Below are 26,552 nucleotides of genomic sequence, written 5' to 3' on the forward strand. Positions count from 1 at the left end.
AGAATGGTCTCACTGTCTTCCATTTCTTCATCCTACTGGTCCTTGAGATCTTCATCTGATAGTTCAAATGGAATCTTCTGGCAGCGACATCGAGCGAAAATGATGCAGCTGGTCTTCCAGTTGATTAGCGGGTTGTGTTGGATTAGCCAATCATGACCAAGGAACACCTCCTTGGTTCCTAGGTCAGTTACTGCCAGGTCAATTCATTCTGAGTGATCGCCGATGATGAGCCTAAGCTCCATGTATTCAGTGATTGACCCGGCCTGGTTCTTTGTTCTGTCTGCATTATAAACTGGAATGGGTGCCACTGTTGCCTGAGTGGGAAGTTTATGCTTGTTGATGAAGGCTCAATTAATTGAGCTTCCTGTGCAGCCACTGTCAATTAGGACAGTGACTGCATGGGTAGATCGAGATGTCAACGTCTCGATCTGGGCCTTGGTTAATAAGTCCTGCCCTGGAGATTTGGCTTGTCAGATGAATTTTCATGGTCCATGTAACTTGTCTAGCCATTCCAGGGCCTGGCATCATTCCGCAGCCTGCATTCCAGTGATCATCTGGTCAATTACTTCTTTGGCTCAGGTCTTATGTACCCAATTCTTGAGTACTGCCTTAGCTGTTGCTTCATCCTTGGCATCTTTGATGGCTTGCCAGGTCCATTCAGTGTCGAATGGTTTGAGCCAGATGATGGGACTCTCTGTCCCAGTTTGGCCCAAGGGCGATTGAGTCTTCCTATTCTTATTGTTAGTTTGATGAACTTTTTGTGATGACACACCTTTGGGGCTCTCTGCCCCTCTTCGGCCTGTAGGCAATTGAGTTTTTGAAATAAGTTCCTTAGGTGATTCTGTGTTATGAGTGATAAAGTCAGGTATATTTGAATGCACACATAATTTAGTCATAGGTGGAGTATCTACAGAGTCAGTTTGTCCAGCAAACAATTGTGACACTTTGCTTGAGTCCTTGACCAAGTCAGCAGAATTGCTTACTGCTTGGCCCAATCTTTTTCCTCCTCAGGCTTATCATCCCACCCAAGGTCTTCTTCTTCCTTTATGAGTTCGGCAATCTGTGCTTGAATGTTCTCCTGTATATGCTTATTCTTCTTCTGTGGACAGTTTCATGCCATGTGGCCCCTTTGGCCACAGTTGAAACATTTCCCCTCCTTCTTGAGGCAATCCACATCCATTGGCTGACCTGTTCCAGTATATGTTATGCCTGTACCGGTTTGCTTTGTTCCATAAGAAGTTGGGGCTGAGCTGCTGGGCTTGGCAGATGTGGTCATGTTGGAGGTGGAGGGCTTCAGGCCCTGTCCCTGACTTTGATGGCTGTAGGCCAAGGTGACTGCTTCTGCCTTCTGTTGTTGCCATTTCTTGTACATAGTGATGATTCGGCTCTTCCACTCGTTATAGCCCAGGAGAATGTCTTGGCCAATATCTGAAATGGTAATAAGGTAATGGGATGGTAATCCCATTTTCATATATTTGACCATTTGTCTGGTGTCGGCAGTGTCTTCTCGAACTCCAGCAAGTGTGCTGAGCCACTCCAATTCATCGAAATACTCTGTGGCTGGTCTCCCAGCCATCTTGAACTCCTTCATCTTCTGTTTGTGGACCTCCTAAATGGCAGGGTCCATGAATTTATCCCTAATCATTTGTTTGAAGATCAGCCAAGTGGGATATTAATGATGGTCCCTGGTAGTAGACCAGAACGTGGGGGCAATCAAAACCCACCGTGTTTTAGCCTTGTCTGCCATGTGGGTGATGGCAAAAGTCACCTTGTACATGTCAGCAAGAAAATATGGGGCGAACACTTGGTAATATTAGTCACAATCAACCAGGAAGTGGTTTATATCATTGGATGCTCCTCAAAAGAGATGGGGTTCAGCACAGAGAATCAGTTTTACTTGGAGGATTTGGGTGCCAGCATCAAGGGCAGGCATTGGATTTGGGAGTCTGCCATGAGGCAGCTGTGCCCATCCACTCGGGGGTCCTGGGAATGAGTGTAAAGATCCATTATCAGTGATGGGACTCCCTGGCTTTGGGGCTTCCTTTCACATGATTCTCCCATTTCTAATAGTCCAGCCCTGGGCAAGCGCTTCAGGGTTGTCTTCTGTCAGGGGAGGTGGTTCAGATGCATTTCCTCCACTGCCTTCAGCCTCGTCTGGAGGTAGCTGCCTGGTGAATGGTTATGGGAAGAGTGACAGTCTCCATAAGCTGGGATGTTGTCAGTCTGCCTATAGTCAGCTCCTGGCAAGCCAAGATGCTATGCTGCAGATGGCCGACATGGTGAATGAATATTGAGAGGATGCTGTTCAGATTGATGATGCTGTGTCTGCCATTTTGGATGGCATTACACTCGGTGTCTACATTCTTGGTGCCATTCTTCTGTCATACTTTGGCTTGTATGGTGGTAATAGTCCCATCTGATAATGTGAATATCTTTGATTAAAGTTAAAAATGGCCTGCTCAGTGGCTGCATACTGTAAAATCTCTTCTTTTTCAATAAAATCAGTGAAAGTATACCTCTGTCCTAAGGACAATCTTAACCAGAGATCGTCCTTCTATAATTCAGCTACCTGCTCCTGATACAGTTGAGTGAAATCCTCTTTCCATGCCTTGTGCACCTCCCATCATAATTCTTCTTCTGTCAGCAGTTTGAATTCTTTCTTCCAGCTAGAGAGCAGGACCTCATCCCTCCTGTTGGGGTCTGCCTCCTCAGCCTCATCATCTGCATCGGTTGCCTCCTCATCCTCAAGAAGAGAACTGCTGGGCAGGTCGTAGACTGCCAGCATGGTTGGGCTGGGGCTGCATACTAGGTCTGGTGTCACTGGGTCTGGAGTGAGGAGCAGACTGTTGCTCAGGCTGCTCTGGTGACTCCTCGACATTTGTTGCTGTTCTCGATGCTATTGCTCTGTGATACCAGCAGAAGTTTCTGTAAAACTTCAGGTTGAGGAAAAGAGCCACAAAGTTCCTGTTGAGGAACTTCTTGAGATCACTGGTGGAGTCGATACTCTTGTTGTCTCCCCTGATGGTCCCCCTCTCAGTGGGAATTCTATCCTCTCAGATTGGGATGTCCTCCATCTATGCAATGGTATTGGTCCCATAAGATAGTGGGTGGTTGTCATCAAGGTGGGGCTGGGTTTCCTCTTTGTGGTAGTCTGCCCAGGGGTCGGACTCAGTGGTGGGAGTGGCAGATTTCCTGAAGGGCGAGTCAGGGGTGGTAGTTCCAACATAAGTTGTGGTCTGGCTACCTCCCTCACCTCTTCTGTGCTCCTCTGCTGCTCATGCCTGGAGGTACCTCCTGAAGAGGGCATTCTCCCTTGTAATCTCATTGTCAATATGTGTCTGGTCCTGCCTGTACTCAGGAAGGTCTCAGGCACGTTGTACTGGGTTCTCTCTTGAGGGACCCAGGTCAATGGGGCTGATTGGTCGTGCTCTGCTTGGTATCATTCATATGCTTTCTGCTCTGCTAATATTACCACCAACTGGGTGGCACTCTATTCTGTCAGCCTCAGTGGCAGCGACTCACCACTAGTGGTGCTTGTTGCTGTCGTTGTTTCAATAGGGGTCTCTCCTGTTATTAGTGTCACTGTTTTGTACTAGTGTGGTGTGTCGAGATCCCCAGCCCCTGGAACTCCCAGTTCCTCGAGCCATCCATGGGGCATCCAGGGAATCTCTAGCATGGCACCCAATGCCGGTGCTAGGAATGGGGCTTGTTGTTCTGGTTGCTGTGATACTGTGCTAGGGGGATGGGATGGGAGTGTTGGGTCTGGGTCATTGAAACCCTGCAGCCTAAGGGTTTCCAGGGTTTTGGATGACTGCCATTGGAGGTCGTGGGGAGTACATGTGCTGCTGATGCTGCTTCTCTTCTTCCCTAAGATGTTCCTCAGGTGAGGCTCATCTTCAGGATTGGATCCTTCTGCAGGTTGGAAGGACTGTCAGACAGAGGCAGAGATGTCATGGAAGGGGAGGTCTGGTGTGACATTTCAGAGTATGGTTCGAATGCATTGGAATTCATGATAGTGCCTGATTGTCCAAGCTATGATTGATTGGCATCCACGGCACAGCTGTATGATCACCAATAGACCAATCAAGATTCCTATAATAGAAGCCAAGAGTTCAAAGAACTCATGGGTAAAGTTTGGGTCAGAAGGATTAAGGGCAGGGGGCATTCGGTTCCTCAGCACAATTGGGCTTGAGGAAGGGAAAAAGAAAGTCTCGAACTAATTGTTAGGCTCAAACTCCATGTGACTGATAACATGTGATAGACTAACAGAACCTCGCACTTCGGGTTATACTGTTAGAATTCACTGATGCACTACCAGCTTTGTGTGATCAAGGCATTAAGCAGTTGGCTCAAGATAGAATGATGAAAAATAAACTTTAGTTCGAGACTGGAGTATTACAGTGAGAACTAAGCTACTTAAATACTGTTCTGTTATCGGTCTTTTAATAGCTGTTTCACAAAAGATATTGTCTGTCATAGAGCTGTTGCCTCTGCTGTTGCCAGGCTCTCCACAAAAGCTGTTGTCTTGCTGTTATGCTGTTACCACTGCACTGCAGTTGGAGAACAAAAGGAGCATTGTCTCTCCCTTCACAGCACATAGCAATACAACAGGAGAGTGACCTGATTGGGTTGCTGAGCTAAGCGTTCCCATGGTCCTAGACACTGGTCTAAGCACCCTGACTAAGCAAAGATAGAGGTTGTTCCTGAGGAAAAAAGGAAAAGAAAAGAGAAGAAAATGGGAAAAATCATAACAAATTCACAAATTATAGGGCTGGACATGTATCCAGCATATCATTGTGAAAGATAAGGACACTTGGATTGAGGTGGAGCATGCAGAATCAGGTGTTTGTCAAGCTGGTCAGAGAGATGTTGTCAATGTTTCCATCATGGTTAAAGTCCTTATATGGTGTTTTGCTGATGCTGCTGTTATTACAGAATTACAAGATGATTTAAATCTCACCAATGCATTGTTCACAAAGTCAGAGCCTTTTAGCTGGGCAGATGATATTTCTTCCATCTCTATTCATTCAATAACACCTCTTGTCTCATCAACACTTCCACTAAGGGATATTTCATGTCTCTCTTCAGATGCTCAGAAACTGTTTGCAAAGTTACAACACTGCTTAAAGAACAACTCTACTCAGCAACAGCATAGTATAAGACATAACTGATTTAAGTATCAAGTGCCAGTTCAACAGCACTTTAATTGACAGTCATCTCAGTTGTCTGCATCATTGTGCTGGATTCATAGTTTGACTACATAAGCTTCTTCATTGAACTGAACTGGTGATCAATGGCTGTTTCATTTGTGAGATGCTTTGGAGGATCTGGATTGATTCAGAAAATGAGACTTTCTTTCTTTTTGGCTTTTCTTGCATGCTGTAGGAGGTGATGGCAATATGGAGGTGTCATCTGATTGTAAAGAGCCACATGGGAGCATTGGCATAGTTTGGTTTCTCTGAGATCATGTGTTGCATTGCCATAGATTTTCACTTGTCTATAGCTACAACTGAGACCATCACTAGCTATTACTGATTTTCTCTCTTGGACCTAGTGATATAGTTCCACTAAAGCAAATTATGAACTGTTATCTATTAGTAACTTTGGTCCACAAAAGTAATAGCTGTCCTCCTGGATGGTGACTCATACAAAGGCTGAGTTGTGTAAAATACATGTTACAGTCATTTACCATGACATTAGCAAAGGTTACCATGCTATGGTCAGTGTGCCTTTCAAATCTAATGCATTTTTGATCATGGAAGATGGTCAATTTGCTGATGATTCATCAGTCAATAGAAATATCCTAATTTCTGAATCTAATATATTAAGGCATGAGCCACTGGAAATGGAGTTTATGATATGAAGTACAAAGTGAAAACAAGTTTGGATAAGCAATTATAATATTGCCATTATTGCACTATACAACCACAGAAAGGCACTCATTGGTATTGTGCTTTATTTCTGCAATGGCAATAATATAGAACCCTTTATCATGATAATAACAGCACTGAGTAGATGGCAGGAAAGTAGAAAGATTATCACATGCATATTATATCATGCTAATATGACTATCAAGATAGATTTTTGGTGAGTGCATCATATGATTTTTCTTGAAATAAGATTTTCCAGGTAAGGAAGCTCAACAAGTTTGCTGGAGAAATTTAGCAAAAGTGTTGGAATCTGCAAGATAATTCAAGAAATCTGGCATCCTGGCATGCTGAATAAGGAAAAAATCTGAGAGAAATTGATGGAATTAGATAGAAATTACTGAAAAAGATATAGTCTAGTATAAATATGAGAAGTCAATGGGGAAACTCCTTAGAGAGTTTGTAACCCAAAGATTAAAGATCTTAAAAGCATGTTCTCTGAATACAGTCTAAATCTCAACAAGAAGGACTATTGGTAATAATAGTGATAGTCTTGGCTGAAAATACTTTCTGGAGTATATCAAGGATTACACTATTAGACAAGTACTTGATTTGGAAGAGAAAGAAAGCTGACAAAAGTCAACTCCATGATATGTCACAGCCAAGGTGAAATATTGAAAAAGCTGATCTTAGAGACATCAGATGGGAACTTGAGAAAGAGATGTCAGAATGGGAATAGAGGACTTCAGAGAATGGAAGATAGACAGAGAGGCATAAGAACTGAATAAAGTCAATTCCATGCAAGGAGAATAGCTAGCCTGCTCAATGAAGAGATTCCTCCTTGTTATATATTGCTATATGAATGTAAGACCTTTGAAGCATGAGCCCAAGCATGTACAGTGATTGCACATACTATTCATATCAGAGTCATGGCTTAGCAGTATCCAGCACTAATAACTAGACATATGCAATAATTCCCACTATGATTCTTTCAGTAGATTGAGTCACTGAGTGAAGGACAATCTCCAGGTCTATAAGACTACTATGAATATGAGGATTCAACTCCTCAGAGAACAATTGATCTAACTGCATTTTATTTGTGTTTAGCCTTGACCTCTTTCACAGAAGTTGACTCTAGTAGTGCAATTGAAGGAACATGAGTAGAACATATAGAATTATGATATGTATTGGAATTATACAATCAATCTTACTTTACTTACATCCATATAGATCTCTATAGTTGCAGTGCTGTGCCTTGAGACCTTGGATTCAAGACTGCTTGATTCTCAAAGAATCTCACTCAACACTATAATATTGCCATGTTATACTATCTGAGTAAGAGGAGTAGGAATAATTGAATTCTTATATTGGTGGACACATTGGAACCCAGATCCTATAGTAACATCAACAACTGATCTTTGTGAACAGCTAATTATCTTTTTGATGCTTTCTTCCTAGAGCTCACAACATTTGGAGCTTTGCCCAGAAGAATGATAATTCTTATTAAACTGACACAATAATTGCTACTCACAATGATGACTCATCAGAAGATGTCTCATCCATCTTGAAGCCATGAAACTTCATGATTTCAAGGAAGAGGAATCCAACCATACTATTATCAATCTTTTCTCAACATTTGACTATTATTTGGAGCTGCTATGATCATATTATCACCTCAGATCAGACTCCCCAGAGTTGACAAGACTGAAGAACCATCATTGAATCACCTCCACATAAAACCATCATAAAACTCTCCTATAAGCCAGCTATTACTGTGATTTGTTAGTAATGATGAAAATGAGGAGGCCTCCATCTTGAACAATGTTGTCTACTTCAGTAACTGCAATTTGAAGCCTCAGAACATTCTTGACACTGACAATTGAGCTCTTTCAAACCAAGCATGATTCTGTTTAATAGAGGAGCATTACATCTTCTTAGTGAAGACTATGGATGACTTGCAGGACTTTCTGAACCAGGCTGGCCAGCTGTTAGATCAAACCAAGGTTTACCAGATTGACTCAAAGTTGGTTTTCTGTAGCATTTTCTGTAGCATCTTCAGAGGGACTAAGGACTTACAAAGTCTTAATGTTGCATGAAACAGAATCCAAACTCAGTTTAGTCTAGAAAACAAGCATTTGTACAAGTATGCCAACTAATACAACTCTGATATTATTCTTGCTTCACCTGTTTCAATGGCATCCAAGTTATACTCTCCCTTAGTTCACACTGAGAAAGATACTGAGAAACTCAGATACCTCTATTCAGACATCTCTCACTATCATAATCAGCTTGATGAATCACAATGAGCACTCCATTTCATAGGCTTAATTTAAGCAACTGTGATCCCTTTTATATTCAACAGATAAGTTCTTTTTGATACCACCTAGGAGTCAGATCAGTTGATACATGCCATGCATGCCTATTTCAGCATAGCATTCATGCCCTGTAGTTATATTAATGATCTTGGATTCTTGTTATGTGAAGAGATTGACTTATGCATTAGCAAAATCCATATAAATAACATGCTGCAGAGTTTAGATGCTGGGCATCACAAGTATATCCCTGTGCAGGCATGTCAATGCAATGTTAATATGAGCTTATAGCATCCACTGAATTAGCCAAAATCTTCATGTCTTCAACTGGCCTCTGGTCTTGCAATAGTTGGGATAACAACATTAAATGAGTTGCTCAGGTTCAAAGATGTCTTGCAGTCTCATGCATTGATAATCTAAGGGAAATATCATCCACAACAGGTAATGCCATAGGCCAGATATTTGCTACTCATTTTCAACCTTAATCATATTGGTGGCATCATGAACAAAGGCTACTTCAAATCATTGCTCTGAACAAATGGGTATCTAAGACTAACTAGCTGCTATATAGTAAATGTTCTAATTAATATTTCACTTAAGAAACAAATGAGAAATCAGGACAACTCATGAAAAATCTTCTGAAAACATTCAAGTGATGCCATTTGAAATTTGTGTACTTCATATGGATCTCTCTGGGGTATTAAAGCAATGACTGGACTATACTATATTTTCTGTTGCTCAAGAGAACCAGTAAGGCTAACAATCATATGATTCAGAAACATGTCTAGCTGCATTTGGTTCTTGTGATATCAAAGCTCAAAAGATGAGTCATTTTCTCATACACTAACCCTTTGACAAGCAAGCTTCTTCTAAGGAAAGAAGTCATCCAGCTGTGGTATACAGTCCAGTATCTTACCATTGGTCACCTGTTGAGATAGGAACATGAGAGGAACTCTTATAGGATCAGAACCTAAGACTTTTATTTTCAGTTTGAAAATATGAGAAATAAGATGAAGATGTATGGTCTCAGCAAAATATGAGACCTCCAATACTATACTGCTATTTCATAGATCCCAAGGTCCTATTTTCTGATGGGGTCTTAGAAAATAATCAAGAATTCTATGTTGTAGATGTAGGCCTTTGATAAAATGGTTTTCATAGTACTGGACTCACAATTTTTTTTCTTCATTTGTAGGAAAATATTCAATACCATGTACCACTTCTAAGCATCTTGACAGCCACCAGAATGCTTCACACTCACATACAGCAAGGAGTTCCAAGGTGCCCAAGATGATATTGATTGATTTGCAGCTGTAGCAGAAAGATAGCATAAACATAATTTCATGATATACAGTAGTCTCATAGTAGAGTTGATAAGGTGTGAATAATAGTGTCCATAATATTAAGATTAGAAAAAGGTGATTTGAGTGTGGGTTCATCAATACACATTGTAGTAGACTATTTAGATTTGAGAATCAATGTGGGACTCTGAATTTATATAGGCTAGTAAAAAGTGGTGTGACTTGATCAGAGCAACAACAAACTCAAATGCAAAATCTTGGCTCCCTTTTTTAATTGCCTTTAATTTCCACCAGAAAACTTCTTATGACAAGCACTGAATTGAGGTTCATATAGTGTACTATGGCAGAATATATCACATAATTGAATGCATATGTAAATATCATTTTATTCCACTTCAGTGTTTCACTTGTATTATCACTGTTTCAAGGCCTGGATGGCAAGTCACATGACAGGTGCATTGGATACTGTATAGTGCAAGATCTTTAGCACACTCCATAGCTGGCTGGAAAATATCAGTATAAGAAGAAAATATTAGCTAAAATTAGTCATGCTGGCCTTATTCTTCATAATAATGCCTGGGCCTTTATATGACTTGACCATAAAAAATTTGTGAAGACCAATATGAATAATGGTCTCAACAGAGACAAAAACACAATGAGTGTTCTCAATAAATATAATGGCTATGCAAATATAAACAGCAGGTTAGTTGTCGATAGAGGACAAGAAAATCATAAGAAGCATGTCTATTGTTAGTGAGAGAGCCAGTCTCCATCCTTCTGGTCTTGCCTATGACTCAACTTGAAATCCAAAGTCATTTCAGAGCCATTTGCTCTGGCTGCATCAGCATTCAAACTAGCTGTTAATTTATCAACAAAGTAGTTGCTGTACTTCACTTTTCCATTAAGCTGAGATAAGCTGAGTAGTCATCTACTAATTTGATAGCATATTAATACCTTTCAGCTGGCTAATACTTGAGCTGCATTGCCATGACTTATTATATCTATGGCTCTGCATTCATGCCCATATACAGATATGACCATCAATTATATGGATTGCATGCAGATATAGATGTTCCATATCCACAAATGTACAGAAGAAATCTAGGAGCTATATAGTTTGGCATGGTAATAATTCTGTCTGTATTATGGGTATATGACTGTACCTTTTTCAAGAGTCTGAAAAACTGATCCAGACACATGTATGAGATATGAGATGGCAAAAATGAAATCATGGTCCAGAAAGCAGTCAACCAAGGGTAAAGAAAGTGAGAAAGACCATGTTGACTTTAAAGTTGATCAATTAGTGCATGAGATAATATGAACACAAGACAACAGGCTCACAGAACATGAGAAGTGAGACTACACTGTTAGATCCAAGTCACATGTGATCAGAACATGTGATAAACTGACACTATATCATATTCATACAGTCACATTAGAGTCCACTATTTGTGTCTGTTGACCAGATGCTTCAAGGCCTTTGTAGATCAGCTCAAGAGTGAAGTGGTATAAAATAAACTTTAGCTCAAAGCTGAGATTTTACAGCAAAAGCTAGCCTACTTATATACTAATTGTTCATGTAGATATTAATACTACTACCTATTGTATCTGTTTAAGTTGTTGTGCCCTTTGTCCTTGGATATTGTTACTGTCCACAAAAGACTGCTGTGCATCATCAAGTGACATTGTTGCATCAAAAGACAATGACAGACTTGGCTTGTTGTGATGACTAAGCTGGTCCCATGGTCCTAAGCACTGGTATAGGCACTCTGACTAAGCATAAATAGGGGTTAGATTATAAAGAAAATAAAAAAAATATAATATTATCCTCTCCTTAAGACCATTATCCCAATGGCTCAATTTAGGGATAATTCATAATCATAAATTGCATCAGCTGTGTTCATCCACTTTTTATTAACCCATTGGTTAGATTCTGAGCTATAACTCTTCCAACTAATCAGATAATCAATGGTCATTGTCATGCCTCTCTCACATGTGTGGGTTTTTTGAAGGCAGTGATTAAGGATCTGATTGATTTCATAATGTTCTTCATCATCAATTAGATCAGGCAGTGATATGCAGGATACATGTCCAGCCCTATAATTTATGAATTCTGCATAACACACTAGAATACACTAGTAACTGAGAACCATTAGCTAGTAGAGAACTATGGCTGAGGCTCTGAGCTGATAGACATGCTAGTCACCAATATTAAGTCTAAAAGAGACTTTGTAAAACAACATGGCCCAAGGATAAAAATCCTAAGTCAGGTTTGAACTTAGAAAAGTTCTGCACCATATCTGGGAAAATACTTAAGTCCAAGTTGGACTTAGAAATAGTACCTCAACTGGAGCCAATTCTACATGCCACTAAGATAAGTATATTCTAAGACAGCTAGAGGTAATACCATAGCCAGTTGTAGAGTATTGAGTAAAGACAGCATCATCCAGAAGTAGTAAGAAGAGAGATCCAATAATCTGTGGCTAGCACTCTAAGTTTTGACTCAAATGCCTAAGTCAGAATTTCTAGACATCAGATGATCTAAGGGACTTAAAATAGAGAGGAATAGAGTGGATAGAACCAATTGGTTGGGCCTGATCAGGCCTGATTGATCAAGCTACTAAGAATAGCTCAGAGAGTTAAAACTCTGAATGACAGAAAAGAGTTAGATGCCCACAGGCACTGTAGGCTTAAAATAAAGCTGTGCAGTAGCCAGGCAGATCTGTGCAAGCCTAGAGAAGTCCAGGAGTGCTGCCATTCAGGAATAATAGCATGATTCTGCTTTAAACAGGAGAAATACTATTTTGAATGCTTTATTTATAGATTCTATATCTGTTGTTGATGTATAAAAGAAGAGAATGGGGGGGAAATAGCAGGCAAGTGACCTACCCCCACATTCAGGCCTTCTAGCTCACTGTAACTAGTCTCTGGGACAACAGATTTTGAGTTTTGCTTTGACTTAGTGATTTATTTAAGTCACTTTGTCACTTAGAGAGGATTGGATTGGAATAATAACTGTATTTTGGGTTTGGATTAATTTGGGTTTCAAACTATAAGAGTTTCGGCATCAGAATACAAGTTCTTCAGTTTTGAGTACTGCTAGCCAGCCAAGAGTGCAGCTAGTCAAGCCTAAGTGCTTGATAGACTTAGTATTTGGGTTTTAGAGTTCATTAAGTTTTGGAATATGCTAAGTTGATTTAGAGCACAATTTTGCATTGATTCTAAGTCCTAATTATACTTAAACATTGCTATAAACTACTCTCACAAATATTGCATCTTAGAAAGCAAGATAGAAGTTGAATAACTGTCTTTATTGACTGTTTTTTTGATTTTACTTAAGACTGCAAGAGTGCTTCTATTGTACTCAAAATAACTGACCTCAACTGTATTTGGTGATTGCATATCGAGTGATTAGATGTTGGTGTTTCAGAGTTCATTCCTCATTCACCTCTCTTAGTCACTTAGCTATTACCAAGCACATCAATATTGGGTCACAGAATCATCTAAATATGGTTACATGCTATACCACAAGGCCAGTGTGGTGAACTGAAAAGCAGATCTTCTAAGCCAGTGAGTTGACCATAATCAAGGAGACAATGACAATAAAGAGGTGGTATTATTAAAGCCTGAACATTTCCAGGTGATAATAATGCCAACAGAAGAAGAGATCCATGAATGGATTAAGAGTGTGACATGAGACAACCACAAATGGGATCAGCACATGGCCTTATCACTAAATCATGAATGAGGGATAATGAAGAAGAATGGATTAATCTATTATGATAGGCTAATCTATATCTTATAGGATCAGCAACTGCAAGACAAGGTCATCACCATCTGCCATGATCATGCAACAGCAGGACATCCAGAGATTGTGAAAACTAAGGAGTTGGTCCTATAGGAATATTGGTGGCCAAAGATAGACCAAGATATAGAACAGTATGTGAAGGAGTGTGAGACATGTCAGTGAGAAAATGCATCAACTCAACTATGAGCAGCACTGCTTCATCTGAATGAGGTCCCTCAGGCACCATGGATCCACATTTTGGTTGACATGATCACCAGATTATCTGACTGTAATGGTTACAATACCATACTAGTGATTGTCAACTGATTCTTGAAGGCAATCATTCCCATTGCATGTTCAACAGAATTAACATCAGAAGTGTGGGCCAAGATCTTCTGCAATGAGGTCTATGCCAAACAGGCATGCCTCAGTTCATCTTAAAGTTTCTAGATGACTTGTACCACCTTTTAAACATCTGACACAATGCCTCCACCACATATCATCCCCAAACCGATGGCCAGATGGAGCAGGCTAATCAGGAGATTGAGAAATATCTCTGATTATTCTTCAATTATTGTCAAGATGACTGGATGGAGTGGCTTGCCTTAGCTGCTTTTCAACACAATAACTATGTCCACTCTACTACCATAAAAACTCCATTCTTCATGAACTATAGTTGCTATTCAAACATCTCCTATACAGAATGACTCTGTACAATAATGCCCACCTCCTCTAATTTCACTGCAACAATGTCCAAGATCCACAATAAAACACATGCTGCCCTTGAAAAAGTGGCAACATCTATGAAAAAACAATACAACAAACATCATGCTTCTGCCTATTCCTATACTGTGCACAACAAGGTTTGGTTAGACACAATCAATCTTCATCTGCCTTGCCCAAAACAGAAGCTCACCAACAAATGCACCAGCCCATTCCCTATCCTTGCTAAAATCAACACCTCTCCATATAAACTTCACCTTCCTGCCATATGGAAAATCCATGATATATTCAATGATACCTTACTCATGGTGTATATCACCTCTGCATTCCCAAATCAAGACTGTCCACCTCCATCCAAACTGGAACTGATCAATGATGAGAAACACTATGAAATTGATCAAGTTCTTAATCACAAACTCCACAAAGTTCATGCCTGTGGCAGAGGAACTCAAATCACAGTTGATTATTTGGTTAGTTGGAGGGGTTACAGCCCTGAATCTAATCAATGGATCAACAAATGACATATGAATGCAGATGATATAATTCATGACTATGAACTCTCTCTTGAATAGCTATTAAGATGATGGTATTAAGGGGAGGGAGTAATGTTATGATTTTTTCTTTTTTCTTTCTCAATTAACTCCTATTTATGCTTAGTCAGAGCACCTATACCAGTGCTTAGGACTGTGGGACAGGCTTAATCACTTTAATAGGCCAAATCTGCCATTGTCCTCTGACACAATGATGACCCTCTATGACAGACAACACTCTTTTGTAGGCAGTAACAATGCTCAAGGACAAAGAGCACTATAGCATAGAAACTCACAATTAGTAGGGATATATTTAACTCAGACTTGAACAGTATATAAGTAGTGTAGCTCTCACTGTATATCCTCAGCTTTAAGCTAAAGTTTATTCTTACCACTTTATCTTGAGCCAACTGTTTACAGGCCTTGAAGCATCTAGTCAACAGATACACACAAGTGAACTCTGATGTGACTGTATGAACACAATACAGCACCAGTTTATCATGTGTTCTGATTATGTGCAACTTGGGCTTAACAATGTATTAGTAAGAATGCAAACAGTCACCAACAGAATGCAAATTAATGTAAGCAAATGCATACATGCAAATGGAAAATTCACCTTGCCTGCCAGAAGCTTATCAGCAAGATGAGGAATCAGGCTCTGTTATTGATCAATGCAGGAACTGGTTGCACAACATAGAGGATGGATGTGTCAATTGGGATAGAGCATTTTTGCAACAGAGTTTTTCACCTCTTCTATCAAGTCATTCAATGGTGACAAGACTAACAGTAAGTGAACAGAGCAGTTAGAACTCAGTTGGCACAGTATGAGTGAAATGATGGTATTGATGGTCTATCCTACCTGAAAGTAAGTGAACAGAGTAGTTAGAACTGTAAGGACTGTGAGTACAACATATAATAGTATAATAGCTCAAATTGCATGCCTCAGTTGGCACAGTTAGTGTGAAATGACTGAGGTAGCATGTGTAACCAGGGGGCATATATACTGTCAGGTTGAAATATAGGAGTAGAAAATAAAGGAATGTATCTAGGTTGGTGTATAAACAAAGTAACATTTCAGGATTGGCATCAGGTATCATGTGTTTCTTTCAACAAAGGCTGCAGCATGTCAGTTTATTCTGAAGATGCTCATGTTTCAAAACAGCTCAGAGCTTTCTCTGTCTGATCTTTCAGGCACCCTCGGCCATGGTCAGAACCATGTGCTATGGCTGTTGGTAGGATTCTATTTTATACTGTGCATGCCAAAGGACAGTACCCAATCTATCCAGGTGTATCATCCTTCAGTATTGTTTCCATCGAATTGAGATCTTCAAGCTGGATAACTCTCTCCTAACTATCACACTGGGCTGAAAGTTTTCGGAATCGCTTAACGTGAAAGAGGCAGACACTTAAGTAGGTGATTTAGAGTGTCCGTGGCCTGAACAGAGTGCATATAATTTGAAGAAAGATTACTGATTGAAATTCACAACGCTCTAGCGATCCTTTCCCTCATGACTTCCTCCAATATGGCTTGTCCAAGTACAGAGTTCCGACGCGAATCCGAAAGAGGAGCCATCTCGTCGTCATCGTTGTCATCTCCGACACCAAGTTGACCCATCATTCTCTGGATAGTCCCTGCATCATATTCCTCTCTAATGTCGCCACGAAGGATGTTCACTCGCAAGGAGCTGCGAAAGTGAGCTCGGAGAAACATGTCAAATTGCTGATCTTGGGCACAGGGAGCAGGCATATGTGTAGGAAGGAGTTGCCGTATGGAACCCATCTCACGGAAGATGATGATACGGTAGTCGTCCTGGAAGATTTCAAGTACGACCAGGTTAAAGGGAATGGGAGGATATACAAACGTCTATATCGACGCTGAAGGCGTTGTTGAGAAAATAGGGAACAAGGTCTCTGTGCAAGACCGTCGCATTTGAGGGTACTGTTAAGTCTTCGCGATACAGGCCAGACCTCTCAGTAATAACCGAGGGGGGAATACCTGGGAATGAGATTAGGTACTATGATACCAAACGAGGAGAGATACTCACTTCCTCGCAACAATACGGAGGTACAAGCCAAGATACAGTGATAGCTCTCTGCGGCTGGCTACCGGTAAAGAGACATCGATTTTGATCACGTTGGCGGACTCGATCCTTGATGATAGATGGTACTTTGAACTGGAATTTAACTCAACATGATACTGGAAAATGCAGAGTAAAACAAGAAACCATGGTGTGAGGATCTCCGAGTTCCGAATAGAAATCTCCGTCCTTTATTGCGATGCGCTGCATAGCCGTGAAGGAGTGCATGCTTCCGACATGCGCGAAAGCAGGAATGAAAGGTACTCTGCCTGTGTGATCATGGAATTTCAGATATTAGAGGAGTAAAGAACGTACTTACTGCGGGAGAACCATCCGTAATCTCCTGTAGGAAGTGGCTCCGTCGATAGAGGGGGGATCTCTTCTCCTACAGGCTCAACACCATAGGACATGACGCCGTATGGGTGTACAATAACACGATTTAATGAGAAATCTTTCCAACGCATAGGGTCCAATACTTTCGTCCATCGTCTCAAAGTGGCGCAGGAGACGGGTGTGAGATGTGAGTTGAATCCTATACGAATATTCATCAACAAATTATGAAGATAGAAAGGAATCCAGACCACCAATAAGAAGAGTTGAGGGAAATATATATGCCCAGAGAAATGTATCGCGTTCGAGAGATGAGGATATAGAAGAGAGTATATGTGACGTTGGGCGATTCATGATCGTATGCATGCAGATCATCATTTCGTCTGGGCAGTTTAAATAGAACATGCTTATGTCAGCTGTCATGCTCTTTTGACCGGCCCGAGATGTGGCGCCAGTCGTTGTGTCAGTCATGCTTCCCACGAGAAGCAATTCTGTTGCTCAGTTAATGAACCTGGATGAACAACTGTAACATGAATTACTGAGATTAATCATAGAAATACCTGTTTCAGTTCGCAGTCAGAGGTGATGCAATCTTTCTTCGTTTACCGATATACCGTGGTCCTTCTTCAATTACCGAGTATCTCTGGCAGTCTACCGACTGTTATCATCGACCAGACAGCAAGTTAACAAAACTTTGTGAAATTGTTGTGAATATTTGATTTTATCCGTTCAAAGAAAGAAAGACACGGTCAACCTAGTACTTACCATTTTTTATCTCTCCGGAAAGCGTCGCCTGTGACAGACTATCGATAGGATGATTTATTACTTCTTACATTTATCATGCGTTCTACTTTTCTCCTAATGATTAAACTCTCCCGTGATATCTATTACGTGGGGTTTGGATCATTCAAAGAGACGCCTAAATGTTGCTCCGTTGCTAATGACAATCTATTCACTCACACACTTTCAGAAACCAGTGGCTTGACTCCATGGGTAATTGACGGTGCCGTGACGACGTGGCTCCCATGTTCGTGGGATCGTTGTGGCTTGAAACATAAACAATTTTGTTTATTCGGCCCCCGTCAGAGCGTTATAAGGGCGAGAGAGAATGAGTCCAGCCAGGATCATATGAAAGATGCCTTCCCCTGACATTTTGCTTCAATATTCCTCTCGTTACCCGAATGAGGATCAAAGAAATGTCCATGTCTGGTCATCTGAGAAACCGCCGAAAGACAAACGTGGCGCGATACGTATTGTTGCTGGTCTGTTTTCAAGGATTCTCGTTTGGCGCTTACTAACAGTTCAGTATGTTCAATTGCCCAGGCTGCTTTACATCTTCTGCAAACAAAGTCACATACAAGAAACTTTTTGAATGGTTAAAGGTTATTACTTCAACGGAGCCCGTCGAGCGTAAGTCCATATCTCCATTTCTTTAACCCATAACTCATGCTAACTACACCATCCAGACTTTGCTTTGTATTATTTGGGTGACATCGACCGTCACCCTAGCGGTGCCCCTGAAGGAACCATTATACGGGACGGAGATCCTCGTTTCATCTGGCAGAACTCTACAATTCCGATCCCGATTCCGCCCCGGCAAATCCGCTTCATCATCAATGATCACATTGATAGTGATGATGAGGTAAGAATTGGACACTATGTACTTGTCCGACTTTCTCGGAATGAATGTATGGTTTTCTGGCCCTGCGCTGTTGCAATTGCTAGTAACATTTTACCTTTTAACAGTAGGGCAAGTCAAGGTCCACAGCTGGTGTCCAGTTATTTCGGCTCCACAGATCACGGACAGGCACATGACAGTAACCGCAACTGGATCTACAACATCTGGTGGTAAATATAATAGGGTCAGTGATATGGGGATATTCTTCACCAGATATCTGATATATTTGTCTTTAGAAAGCATCAACGAGAAGAGATGTTCGAATGCGTGATATGAAATGTCGTGTCACAGGAGACATTGCCGGCCGGCGGCAGAGGGGATTTAATTTCGTTGGATTAGAAGTTGCCCATATGTTCCCTCTCGGTGGGATAGATTTAGTATGTTGCGTCGCCTTTGTATTGTGCTTCAAAGTTCAAAACTAGGTGCTCACTGTTCATTTCTGTGCTGTTCACAGTTTCCAGTGTCGTTCCCTCGCCGCGATCCTCGGTTAAGCGTGTTCTATAAAGAAACTAAGATCCCCTCCAAGCCATCCAAGGAAAACCTCGACATACCCCTCAATGCCATTGTTCTCCGTTCTGATGTGCATAGGCTGTTTGATGATTATCAGTTTGGCATCGATGTTTGTCATCCTTCCTCCAGCTTCCTTGCCATATATCTGACATTTTTCCAGGGACATCTATGTTAGCAGCCTGGCTTGAGCACAAACAAGTTGCTGATATTCATCCAATTCTTCTCCGTCATCATTATCACCCTGCTATTTTGTGGCATGTTGCAGGCACCGGTCAGGACAAGAAGGATGAGGCGATTATTCCTACTAACTAGACTGAAGTGAGAGCCTAATCGCTGTGTAGTGCCATATATGAGATTGGAAGGCGACTGAATGAATGAATTATTGCCCCAGAAAACAAGAATATAAATGTATCTACATATGTCAATGTTTCTGAATCGATGATTTTCTTCAGCTATTTACTTCCAACAAAGACGTTTTTGACACTGTCTTGGCTGCTCAACCTGCAAGTGTCACCATCCATTGCTTACGCTGCGTACACTTTATATCTGCTGTGCATCTAATCTATGATGATAAGTACCAGAGTTTGTTCATGCCCCTTGATTGAGTCCCAGTGTTTCATCACGTCCACCAAACGCGATTTAGTATATAAGTTATGCAATGACCTCCTAAAACCATCACCCCGTTTACACTCCAGTGAAGGTACGCCCTCTGCTATCAGACATTCTCTCGCTCATCATTATCTGTAGAATTTAAGTATGGGAAACGAGCAAACCACCTTTTTTCCTGCTCCTACCGCAATCCCCGAGTATTCAACCTCCAAGTCCATCATCTCCTTTCTCCCCTATGACAGTTGGCTAACTGCATTACAACAGTAAACGGTCATTGGTCAACGGGTCCAGCGGTACGGGCAACGCTAGCATAATTTCGTGTGCGAACACTCAATATGAGATCTTAGCAGTGGCGATCTTCATGGTGGTCGCCCTGATTTTGTATCGATGGATTCGGAGAAGACGATCTATACGTGCACTGAAAGAGAAGTCTCATCTGGTCGCAGATGATTTAGAGAGTCAAGGGATACCCGACACTGTTGAGACGCAGAGATGACTTTATGCATAACAGGTTATGTTCTCAGTTCTGATGCAATTCGAAATGGAGAAATGTGACTCGCTGAGTGGGTTGATATAATTATTGTACTACTAGTGTCCAATCAATGTATTATGTATAGTAATGGATAGGTCATTAGCAACACAGGGCATTCTCTTGCCGTAAATTATATTCGTCTCCTTGCATGCCAGCAGTGTATCTGCTTTAGAGTTTCTGAGAATCTCTCAAAAATGCTCTAGGAGCATCAGAAGACTGTATGACAGGTATAGCAGATCCTGCAAGAGAACAAACTATCTAAAACTGAAATCAATGCTTTAGACTGTTTGTTTGGGTGTCGGAGGAAGTCCCCCGAGTGCTTGCAGGAAACTTCGGGAGTGGAGATGGATCAAAGTGAGATACATTGGAAACCGAGTTCTTGAGCACCTGAAAGTGCAGGACCAAGGTAATTATGCATGTATGAGATAGACTAATGTAAGAGATTGTAAAGAGATTGTAACTAGGGAGGTGAGTGGGAGAAATTCGGTAGCAGAATGTACTGTGTCTGCAAGCAGTGAGTGTGAAGGTGAGAGTGCTCACTGCTTGCTCTACCTATATATAATAGTGAGGCCGAGTGGCAGGAATATGGAATGAAATATGAATGAGATGAAAAGACAATGAATTTGAAGAAAAGACAAGCCGTCGGATCAAGACAGCTAATCATTGACTTTGAACAACCACCTTCCTTGTTCATCTAAATTCCACCAACCATTGGCACCGGACCAGGGTTTTCTGCCGCGGCTGAACGTGCCGCGGCCTCCGGCAACATCCGCGACTTTTGCTTTTTTCTATCCTTGGGACCAACTGGGCGCTTCCTTTTGGTTCACTTCTAGCTACTGGCCACTGGAATCGTGACAACACTTTATTTCTAATCTAAAACATGGACAACAATCTCTATGACCTGTCATCACTCAGCGAATATTCAGTACAAGTTACAACGCATCTTGACTGCCCAAACATAATGTAGGAGAGGGGAACTTGAATATTTTCGTATGTTTTTCTTAGCAGTGTACAGATTCGTAAGCTTGCGCGTCCTTCCAGTGTTTTGTTGATACTTGAGTAATCGACCTCCTTTCCTCTTCGACTGGCGAAGCCCATCAATTGAATGCAGCCACACTTAAGAGCCGCTCATAATTAGCGCCCATGGACACAGCGGACCAATCGGGTGTACGTGCTCTCCGGTGGACTTCCGACTCAATTCCAAACACACCCGGGACTCGCTAGCGGGAAGGTCATGTGCATAACTACAGCGTGATTGCCGCATTTTTGCCAGTCAGCAACAACTCGAAGCGGAGAAGTCCTCCCACTATCCTGATGATATATAATTGTAGACATCCGGAACCACAGTTTTTTTCGCTGATCTCGCTATCATGGCTTTCACTTCCATCGTAGTCAACCCCTTGACCGGAACCGAGCTCTCCTATATTGACAGCGGCGCACCAGCCCAGTCCTCGTATATCACTATATTTGCTATTCATGGCATGATATTCACAAAGGGTGCGTACCGTTGCCCAGAAAATCTATTACCCTGTGCCAGCGTTGATAATTAATAAGGAAATACAAAGGGTGCGGTTGATTTCTCCGCTCTGAGGAGATCTGTCAACGATGCCATTAAATTCAGAGGTCAGAGAGACACAACTTGAAGAAATAACCGGGTTCGAAACGCAAAGCAGAAAAAAAATGCATCGTGGAAAAGCTTAAAATGCATCGTTGAAAGCTGACTGATATTACACGTTTATGCAAAAAAGACGACTCCAGTTTAAGCAGGAATGCAATCCGGTTTATACATCCTAATAGCCAGTCAGAGCCGTCAACGAAACCAGAAAACAATTGAACTCACCTCATCTAACATCGGGTTCCACAATCTAAGGAAACGATCTGCACAGACGAGCAATAAAAGCCATGTAAAAATACACGCCTTACGAGCAATCTCCTTGCAGCGGCAATACTTGCGCAGCTTCACATCGCGCCTCCAACGGGCCGTCCACGTATCCGACGCGACCATCACGTTCCTCTCGAACGTAATCCCCCCATCGGCCTCATACTTGACGTATCCAACTCCAAACACCTCCTTCCGCATATCCCCACCTTCCACACCGTACATCTCCAGCAGCTGCGCGTTCTCAGGGTCGTTCTGGAACACCTCAGCGAGGCCGTCTCGCACATCATTCACCTCCATGTAGACGAAGCGGTCCCAAGGCTGACGCGCATTAGCGAGGTCAGAGTACGGTGGGTTCGCGGCGGCGAGTTCCAGAGCCTCACGGAATCGTTTCATGGCGGTCGGCCGGTCATTCTCCTCCCAGGCGAGCAGCCCGAGCGTCAGCCCCGCGGTGATTTGCATGCCCGTCAGGTAGAGCCTGGCTTTCTTGGTGGAAAAACGGGCGTGGTCCTTGGTGGAAGTGGGACGGTAGCGGTAGAGCAGCTTGTATGCGTCCGGCGAGTTCTCTGTAACGCGAGCCGGTTAACAGACGGCGAGCCAGGCAGAACAAAAGGGCATTTTTCATTGGATGTACGCACCCCTGGTCTTACCCAGCGCTGAGTCCTTGAACAAACCAATAAAGTTCCTCCATGCTGCGCCCAGAGTCTGCCTCGGATAGGTATCATCAGGAAACACCTCGCCAGGTATGGGTAACTGCCTCATAACGTTTTCATCATTCACGATCTTCTTGATAGCTTTCTGGTAGCGCTTAAAGGCCCCATCGGCATCGCCTCGGGCGTACAACGTCTGAGCTTCACGGAACAGATTCCAGCCGGTAGACATGGTAGTATAGGCAAGGCGGTGATCGTTTTGAACAAGAGGTGAAAAATATAAATAGAGATAGAGAATGAGAATGACGGCCTGAAGATGCCGGTTATTAGTGGTTGGTGGGGCTGTGCCAGGCGAACGAACCAACAGACGATTCATCGTAACATCAAGATCAATCATAAATGGCTTATTAATTTCCTCAAGCTTTGAGAGAAAAAAAGCCACTGAAGGTGGAAACTCGTATTCAACTATCCTAACTCGAATAAATTCGTACATACAAACATTGTTATTATTATATCAGTGCTTCAGGATGGGCACTCTGCATCTGTATACATCGTAGCATCCCCCGGGCCGTACTGCAGCGGGTTGCATCCAGGGAGCTTCGCGAGCGTACCCTCCGTAGCCTCATCGACCACCGCAGCGATTCTGCACTCATTAGTGGTATCAGCGCTGATGATATCGAATACCGAGCAAGCGGTGAATACGCCTAGACGAGATACGAGTGAGTATCAATCAATCGGTTTTCGAGGGGCCACGCTGAATCCCTCTTACCATTGATAGTATCGTTATCGGGGTTGTTGCAGTTGTCGATCGCATCTTGCAGAGCTCTGTATGACGATGAGAGAGAGGGGTGGTTTAGACAAAGGGAAGAAAAGAAAAAAAAACACATACTCGACATCCCATCCATTCTGGAAGTCGCCGTGCCATCCGTATCCTGTCGGATCGCTATATGGAATCACACGGGTAAACAAGCGGACCGTTAACCGAATACCGGAACTGAACATACCCATGAGCCTACGGGAAAAAAAAACAGCGTCAGCTCAAGCAAAAGACACAGTAAAAGACACATACATAAACAAACGGCCATCCGTCACTCTCGTTCCATCTCCCGACAAAGTCGTGGATATTCCATGTAATCTCGTAGAAGAGCTTCATGAGGCCCACGGGGTGCGTAGAGGGGCAATCGCCATTGTCGAGCTACGATAGATACGCGACGTGGGATTTATGGTCCGCGCTGTCCACATTCTATCGTGAACCCCATTCAGTGCTCGGTGGAACAAAGAAGAAAGAAAAAAAGAGACAGAGGGAGATATAAGTATATACTGACAACGCCGTCCCAGCACGCAGGGAAATGCAACCTAGATTGGAACCCGGCCTCACAGTCCGTAGTGGGAAATCCGCCCGTTCCTGTCAATCCATCACGGCCATCAGAATCAGAATGGATGTGTCACCGAGAAACCGAGGGGTGGAAGAAACTGACCTCCATAGTCGGGGTTGCTCGTCGTGTAGCGCAAGCACAGCCAGGCGATGGCACTTTCCGCGAGTTCGGCCTGGGTGCCCAAGCCAGGAGGAAATCTACCACGGGTGTCAGTGAGTTGGACCACGACGGTGTGCTCGATAGCTGAACGTACGGGAAGCTGCGCTTCGTCGGGTCCCCGGTGATCATCCTGAACCCTTCCGGGAAGGCTTTGAGCCCAGGACCGCCGTTGGCGACGTCCATGCTTCCGCGGTTCTGGTAGTAGATGAGGAGACCTGCTCCCCCCGTGTAAGCGCGAGCGATGCAGGAAATGAAACCAAAATCATACCACCGTTGGCGACAGATTCGAATAGTCCTGTCTGTGGGTCCCTGAAGTAGAGCTTGGGGAACCCTATATAAACCGGGTCAGTTATCAAGCGGCGATGATGACTCAGTTATATAGCCATACAATAGTTGGAGAGATCCTGTCCGACTTGACATGAAGTGCATCGAGACTCGCGCATGGTTTGGTAGGTGCTGTCAGCCGCGAAGTCTAGAAGGAAAGGCGAAAGTGAGCCGTCTGAACGCTTGGCGACAAGTGCAGGGCTCACTGGATCCTCCGTGTACAGTCTGAAGCGCGTCGGTATGAGGGACGAAGAACAAGGGCAAACATCAGAAAGTACGTACATGGACATGTTTGGAGGGATTTACGCTGGGCTGCTCGATAGGGTCAAGGCGCTCTGAGAGTCATTGGGTAAACGCGACAGGAAGCATGGGGGGAGGGACCTTGAACGAGCGGCAGCGTGCATGGGAGTCTGAACCATGCATTGGCGCTACCAGCGACTAGGAGAAGAGAGAGGAAAGATAGCATCATCAGGCTGAGTTGGCTTGCTTGGGGTGCTGCTAAGCATATGACCCACCCGCGAGCCTTTTTAAAGCAGACCGTTCTATCGGAATGGGGAAGCAAAGCAAGACTTGCCATGAGCACGCACCTCGAGTTTCCGCCCATATGCGTAGACGGTAGAAGATCCGGTGCTAGAGGGGAGTGTGGACAGACACTCGGTAAAAGGATTAACATGGAAGGCAGGAGTTGGCAGCAAACGCAAGTCAGAGAGTCTGGGTGGACTGGCGCTGAATTGGACGGGTGCCACGCTATTAAACGAGCGCGACAGCGCCAGTATTAGTTGAACTTCTTCTTCAATCATCTCACGTAGAGGCGCAATATTGTTCGGTTGGCAATGTCAGTGATGAGAATGACGTCGACCCGTTTAGTGCTCGCACTGTTCCAAACTGGGATGAAATGAAAGAAAATTGAATGCGAGTGATCCGAGCTTGCAGAGTTTCGTCTAAGAATTCATGTGTATGCGCTCCCATGGATAGTTGGAATCATATATTTGTAGTAGCGACTGTGACGGTGTGGCAGAGATGGTCCGTAGCTTCGAGGGTGACGGCGATTGAATGATAAACGAACAGGACCCAGGAGGCTACTTTAGCAGCATGGCGTGTTTCTAGTCGGTCAGGTGTGTGAGTATCGCAAAAGTGAAGATTCGCAAAATAAGCACGGGTCAACCGAACGGCACGTCAGTAATTGGTGAAAGAGGAAAATTCAAAGTTCAAAATTTTGATTGCACCACGTTGGCATACAAATGTTCCCATGCTTAACTTATCGGATCTTATCATCATTGCCTCATCAAGACCTTTACTTTTAAAATCTTTGTATACTGGTGAAGTCACGAGGATACCGAGGGGAATCTGGCAATCACCTGAGATCTTATTTCTGAACCCTCTCTCCACAGAAATCAGAGCCAAGCCCAACAGTGGGCCGGGTGGCATGTCTATCCCCCCTCAACGCCTTCTTGGAGATTCCAGTTGTTTTCTTCTCACTGGGCATGTGAATGTCTTGGACTCAAATCCTAGTATGAACGGAACCCGCCACCGGATCTACGGGCGATTCATCGTCGGCATCTTCGTCGATCCTTCCGACGATCAGACGGGTCACGTGACTGTTCAGGGCAGGTTCATAGAGGTTCGGTTGTCGTAGCTAGAACACATCACATCGATCCATTCGACCTCTCTGACTCTTCGAGGGGTTCCACCGCAAATAAATAACCAATGGTAGCGCGCTAACCAAAACGCGTCTTTTTCATCGAAGTACATGAGTGCACGTCGTGGGCGCCCGATTACCGCTCGGAGATGTGTCATACTTCAAGATTTTATTTCTTGGATGTTCAGAGTAGCATTATTGGGTCTAGACTCTACAACCAAGGTCCAAAATAATACGCTCTATGGGTACAGATTCTAATGCTTGAAGA

The 26,552-nt window shown here is 43.0% G+C and overlaps 6 protein-coding genes across 6 annotated transcripts; 2 read left to right on the top strand and 4 right to left on the bottom strand.

The window, feature by feature from the left end:
- Window positions 1-3,592: 3,592 nt before the first annotated feature.
- Window positions 3,593-7,093, bottom strand: BT62DRAFT_1007597 (uncharacterized protein; the record flags this gene model as incomplete). Its single annotated transcript, XM_043177358.1, has 2 exons — window positions 3,593-3,928; window positions 7,088-7,093. The coding sequence occupies 2 exons, from the start codon at window positions 7,091-7,093 to the stop codon at window positions 3,593-3,595; spliced, it is 342 nt and encodes a 113-aa protein (XP_043038094.1).
- An 8,907-nt stretch (window positions 7,094-16,000) lies between these two features.
- BT62DRAFT_1007598 (uncharacterized protein) lies at window positions 16,001-17,282 on the bottom strand (the record flags this gene model as incomplete). The annotated part of the gene is made up of 6 exons (XM_043177359.1): window positions 16,001-16,330; window positions 16,383-16,516; window positions 16,562-16,694; window positions 16,746-16,867; window positions 16,918-17,130; window positions 17,180-17,282. 6 exons carry the CDS (start codon window positions 17,280-17,282, stop codon window positions 16,001-16,003), a joined length of 1,035 nt encoding a protein of 344 aa, XP_043038095.1.
- A 1,441-nt stretch (window positions 17,283-18,723) lies between these two features.
- On the top strand, window positions 18,724-19,428 carry BT62DRAFT_933625 (uncharacterized protein). Its single transcript, XM_043186588.1, has 4 exons — window positions 18,724-18,790; window positions 18,843-18,983; window positions 19,061-19,225; window positions 19,277-19,428. Exons 1-4 carry the CDS (start codon window positions 18,740-18,742, stop codon window positions 19,289-19,291), a joined length of 372 nt encoding a protein of 123 aa, XP_043038096.1. The 5' UTR covers window positions 18,724-18,739; the 3' UTR covers window positions 19,292-19,428.
- Window positions 19,429-21,400: 1,972 nt separating this feature from the next.
- BT62DRAFT_1077388 (uncharacterized protein) lies at window positions 21,401-22,176 on the top strand (the record flags this gene model as incomplete). The annotated part of the gene is made up of 4 exons (XM_043179297.1): window positions 21,401-21,424; window positions 21,482-21,529; window positions 21,589-21,754; window positions 21,812-22,176. The coding sequence occupies 4 exons, from the start codon at window positions 21,401-21,403 to the stop codon at window positions 21,898-21,900; spliced, it is 327 nt and encodes a 108-aa protein (XP_043038097.1). The 3' UTR covers window positions 21,901-22,176.
- On the bottom strand, window positions 22,068-23,018 carry BT62DRAFT_899415 (uncharacterized protein; the record flags this gene model as incomplete). The annotated part of the gene is made up of 2 exons (XM_043183365.1): window positions 22,068-22,702; window positions 22,775-23,018. 2 exons carry the CDS (start codon window positions 23,016-23,018, stop codon window positions 22,068-22,070), a joined length of 879 nt encoding a protein of 292 aa, XP_043038098.1.
- Window positions 23,019-23,308: 290 nt separating this feature from the next.
- BT62DRAFT_981455 (uncharacterized protein) lies at window positions 23,309-25,111 on the bottom strand (the record flags this gene model as incomplete). Its single annotated transcript, XM_043189599.1, has 12 exons — window positions 23,309-23,490; window positions 23,556-23,611; window positions 23,676-23,729; window positions 23,866-23,981; window positions 24,112-24,191; window positions 24,265-24,359; window positions 24,389-24,536; window positions 24,590-24,652; window positions 24,710-24,793; window positions 24,852-24,870; window positions 24,928-24,980; window positions 25,027-25,111. 12 exons carry the CDS (start codon window positions 25,109-25,111, stop codon window positions 23,309-23,311), a joined length of 1,035 nt encoding a protein of 344 aa, XP_043038099.1.
- Window positions 25,112-26,552: the final 1,441 nt, after the last annotated feature.

The sequence above is a fragment of the Guyanagaster necrorhizus genome (assembly GCF_019112545.1).
Source record: "Guyanagaster necrorhizus MCA 3950 unplaced genomic scaffold BT62scaffold_17, whole genome shotgun sequence".
Lineage (NCBI taxonomy): Eukaryota > Fungi > Basidiomycota > Agaricomycetes > Agaricales > Physalacriaceae > Guyanagaster > Guyanagaster necrorhizus.

Excerpts from the sequence above, each read along its gene's own strand:
- BT62DRAFT_933625 (XM_043186588.1), top strand. The coding sequence starts at position 18,740 with ATGACAGTAACCGCAACTGGATCTACAACATCTGGTGGTAAATATAAT. Across the intron at positions 18,791-18,842 it reads CTGGTGGTAAATATAATAGG|AAAGCATCAACGAGAAGAGA; the intron begins GTCAGTGATATG and ends ATTTGTCTTTAG. Across the intron at positions 18,984-19,060 it reads CTCTCGGTGGGATAGATTTA|TTTCCAGTGTCGTTCCCTCG; the intron begins GTATGTTGCGTC and ends TGCTGTTCACAG.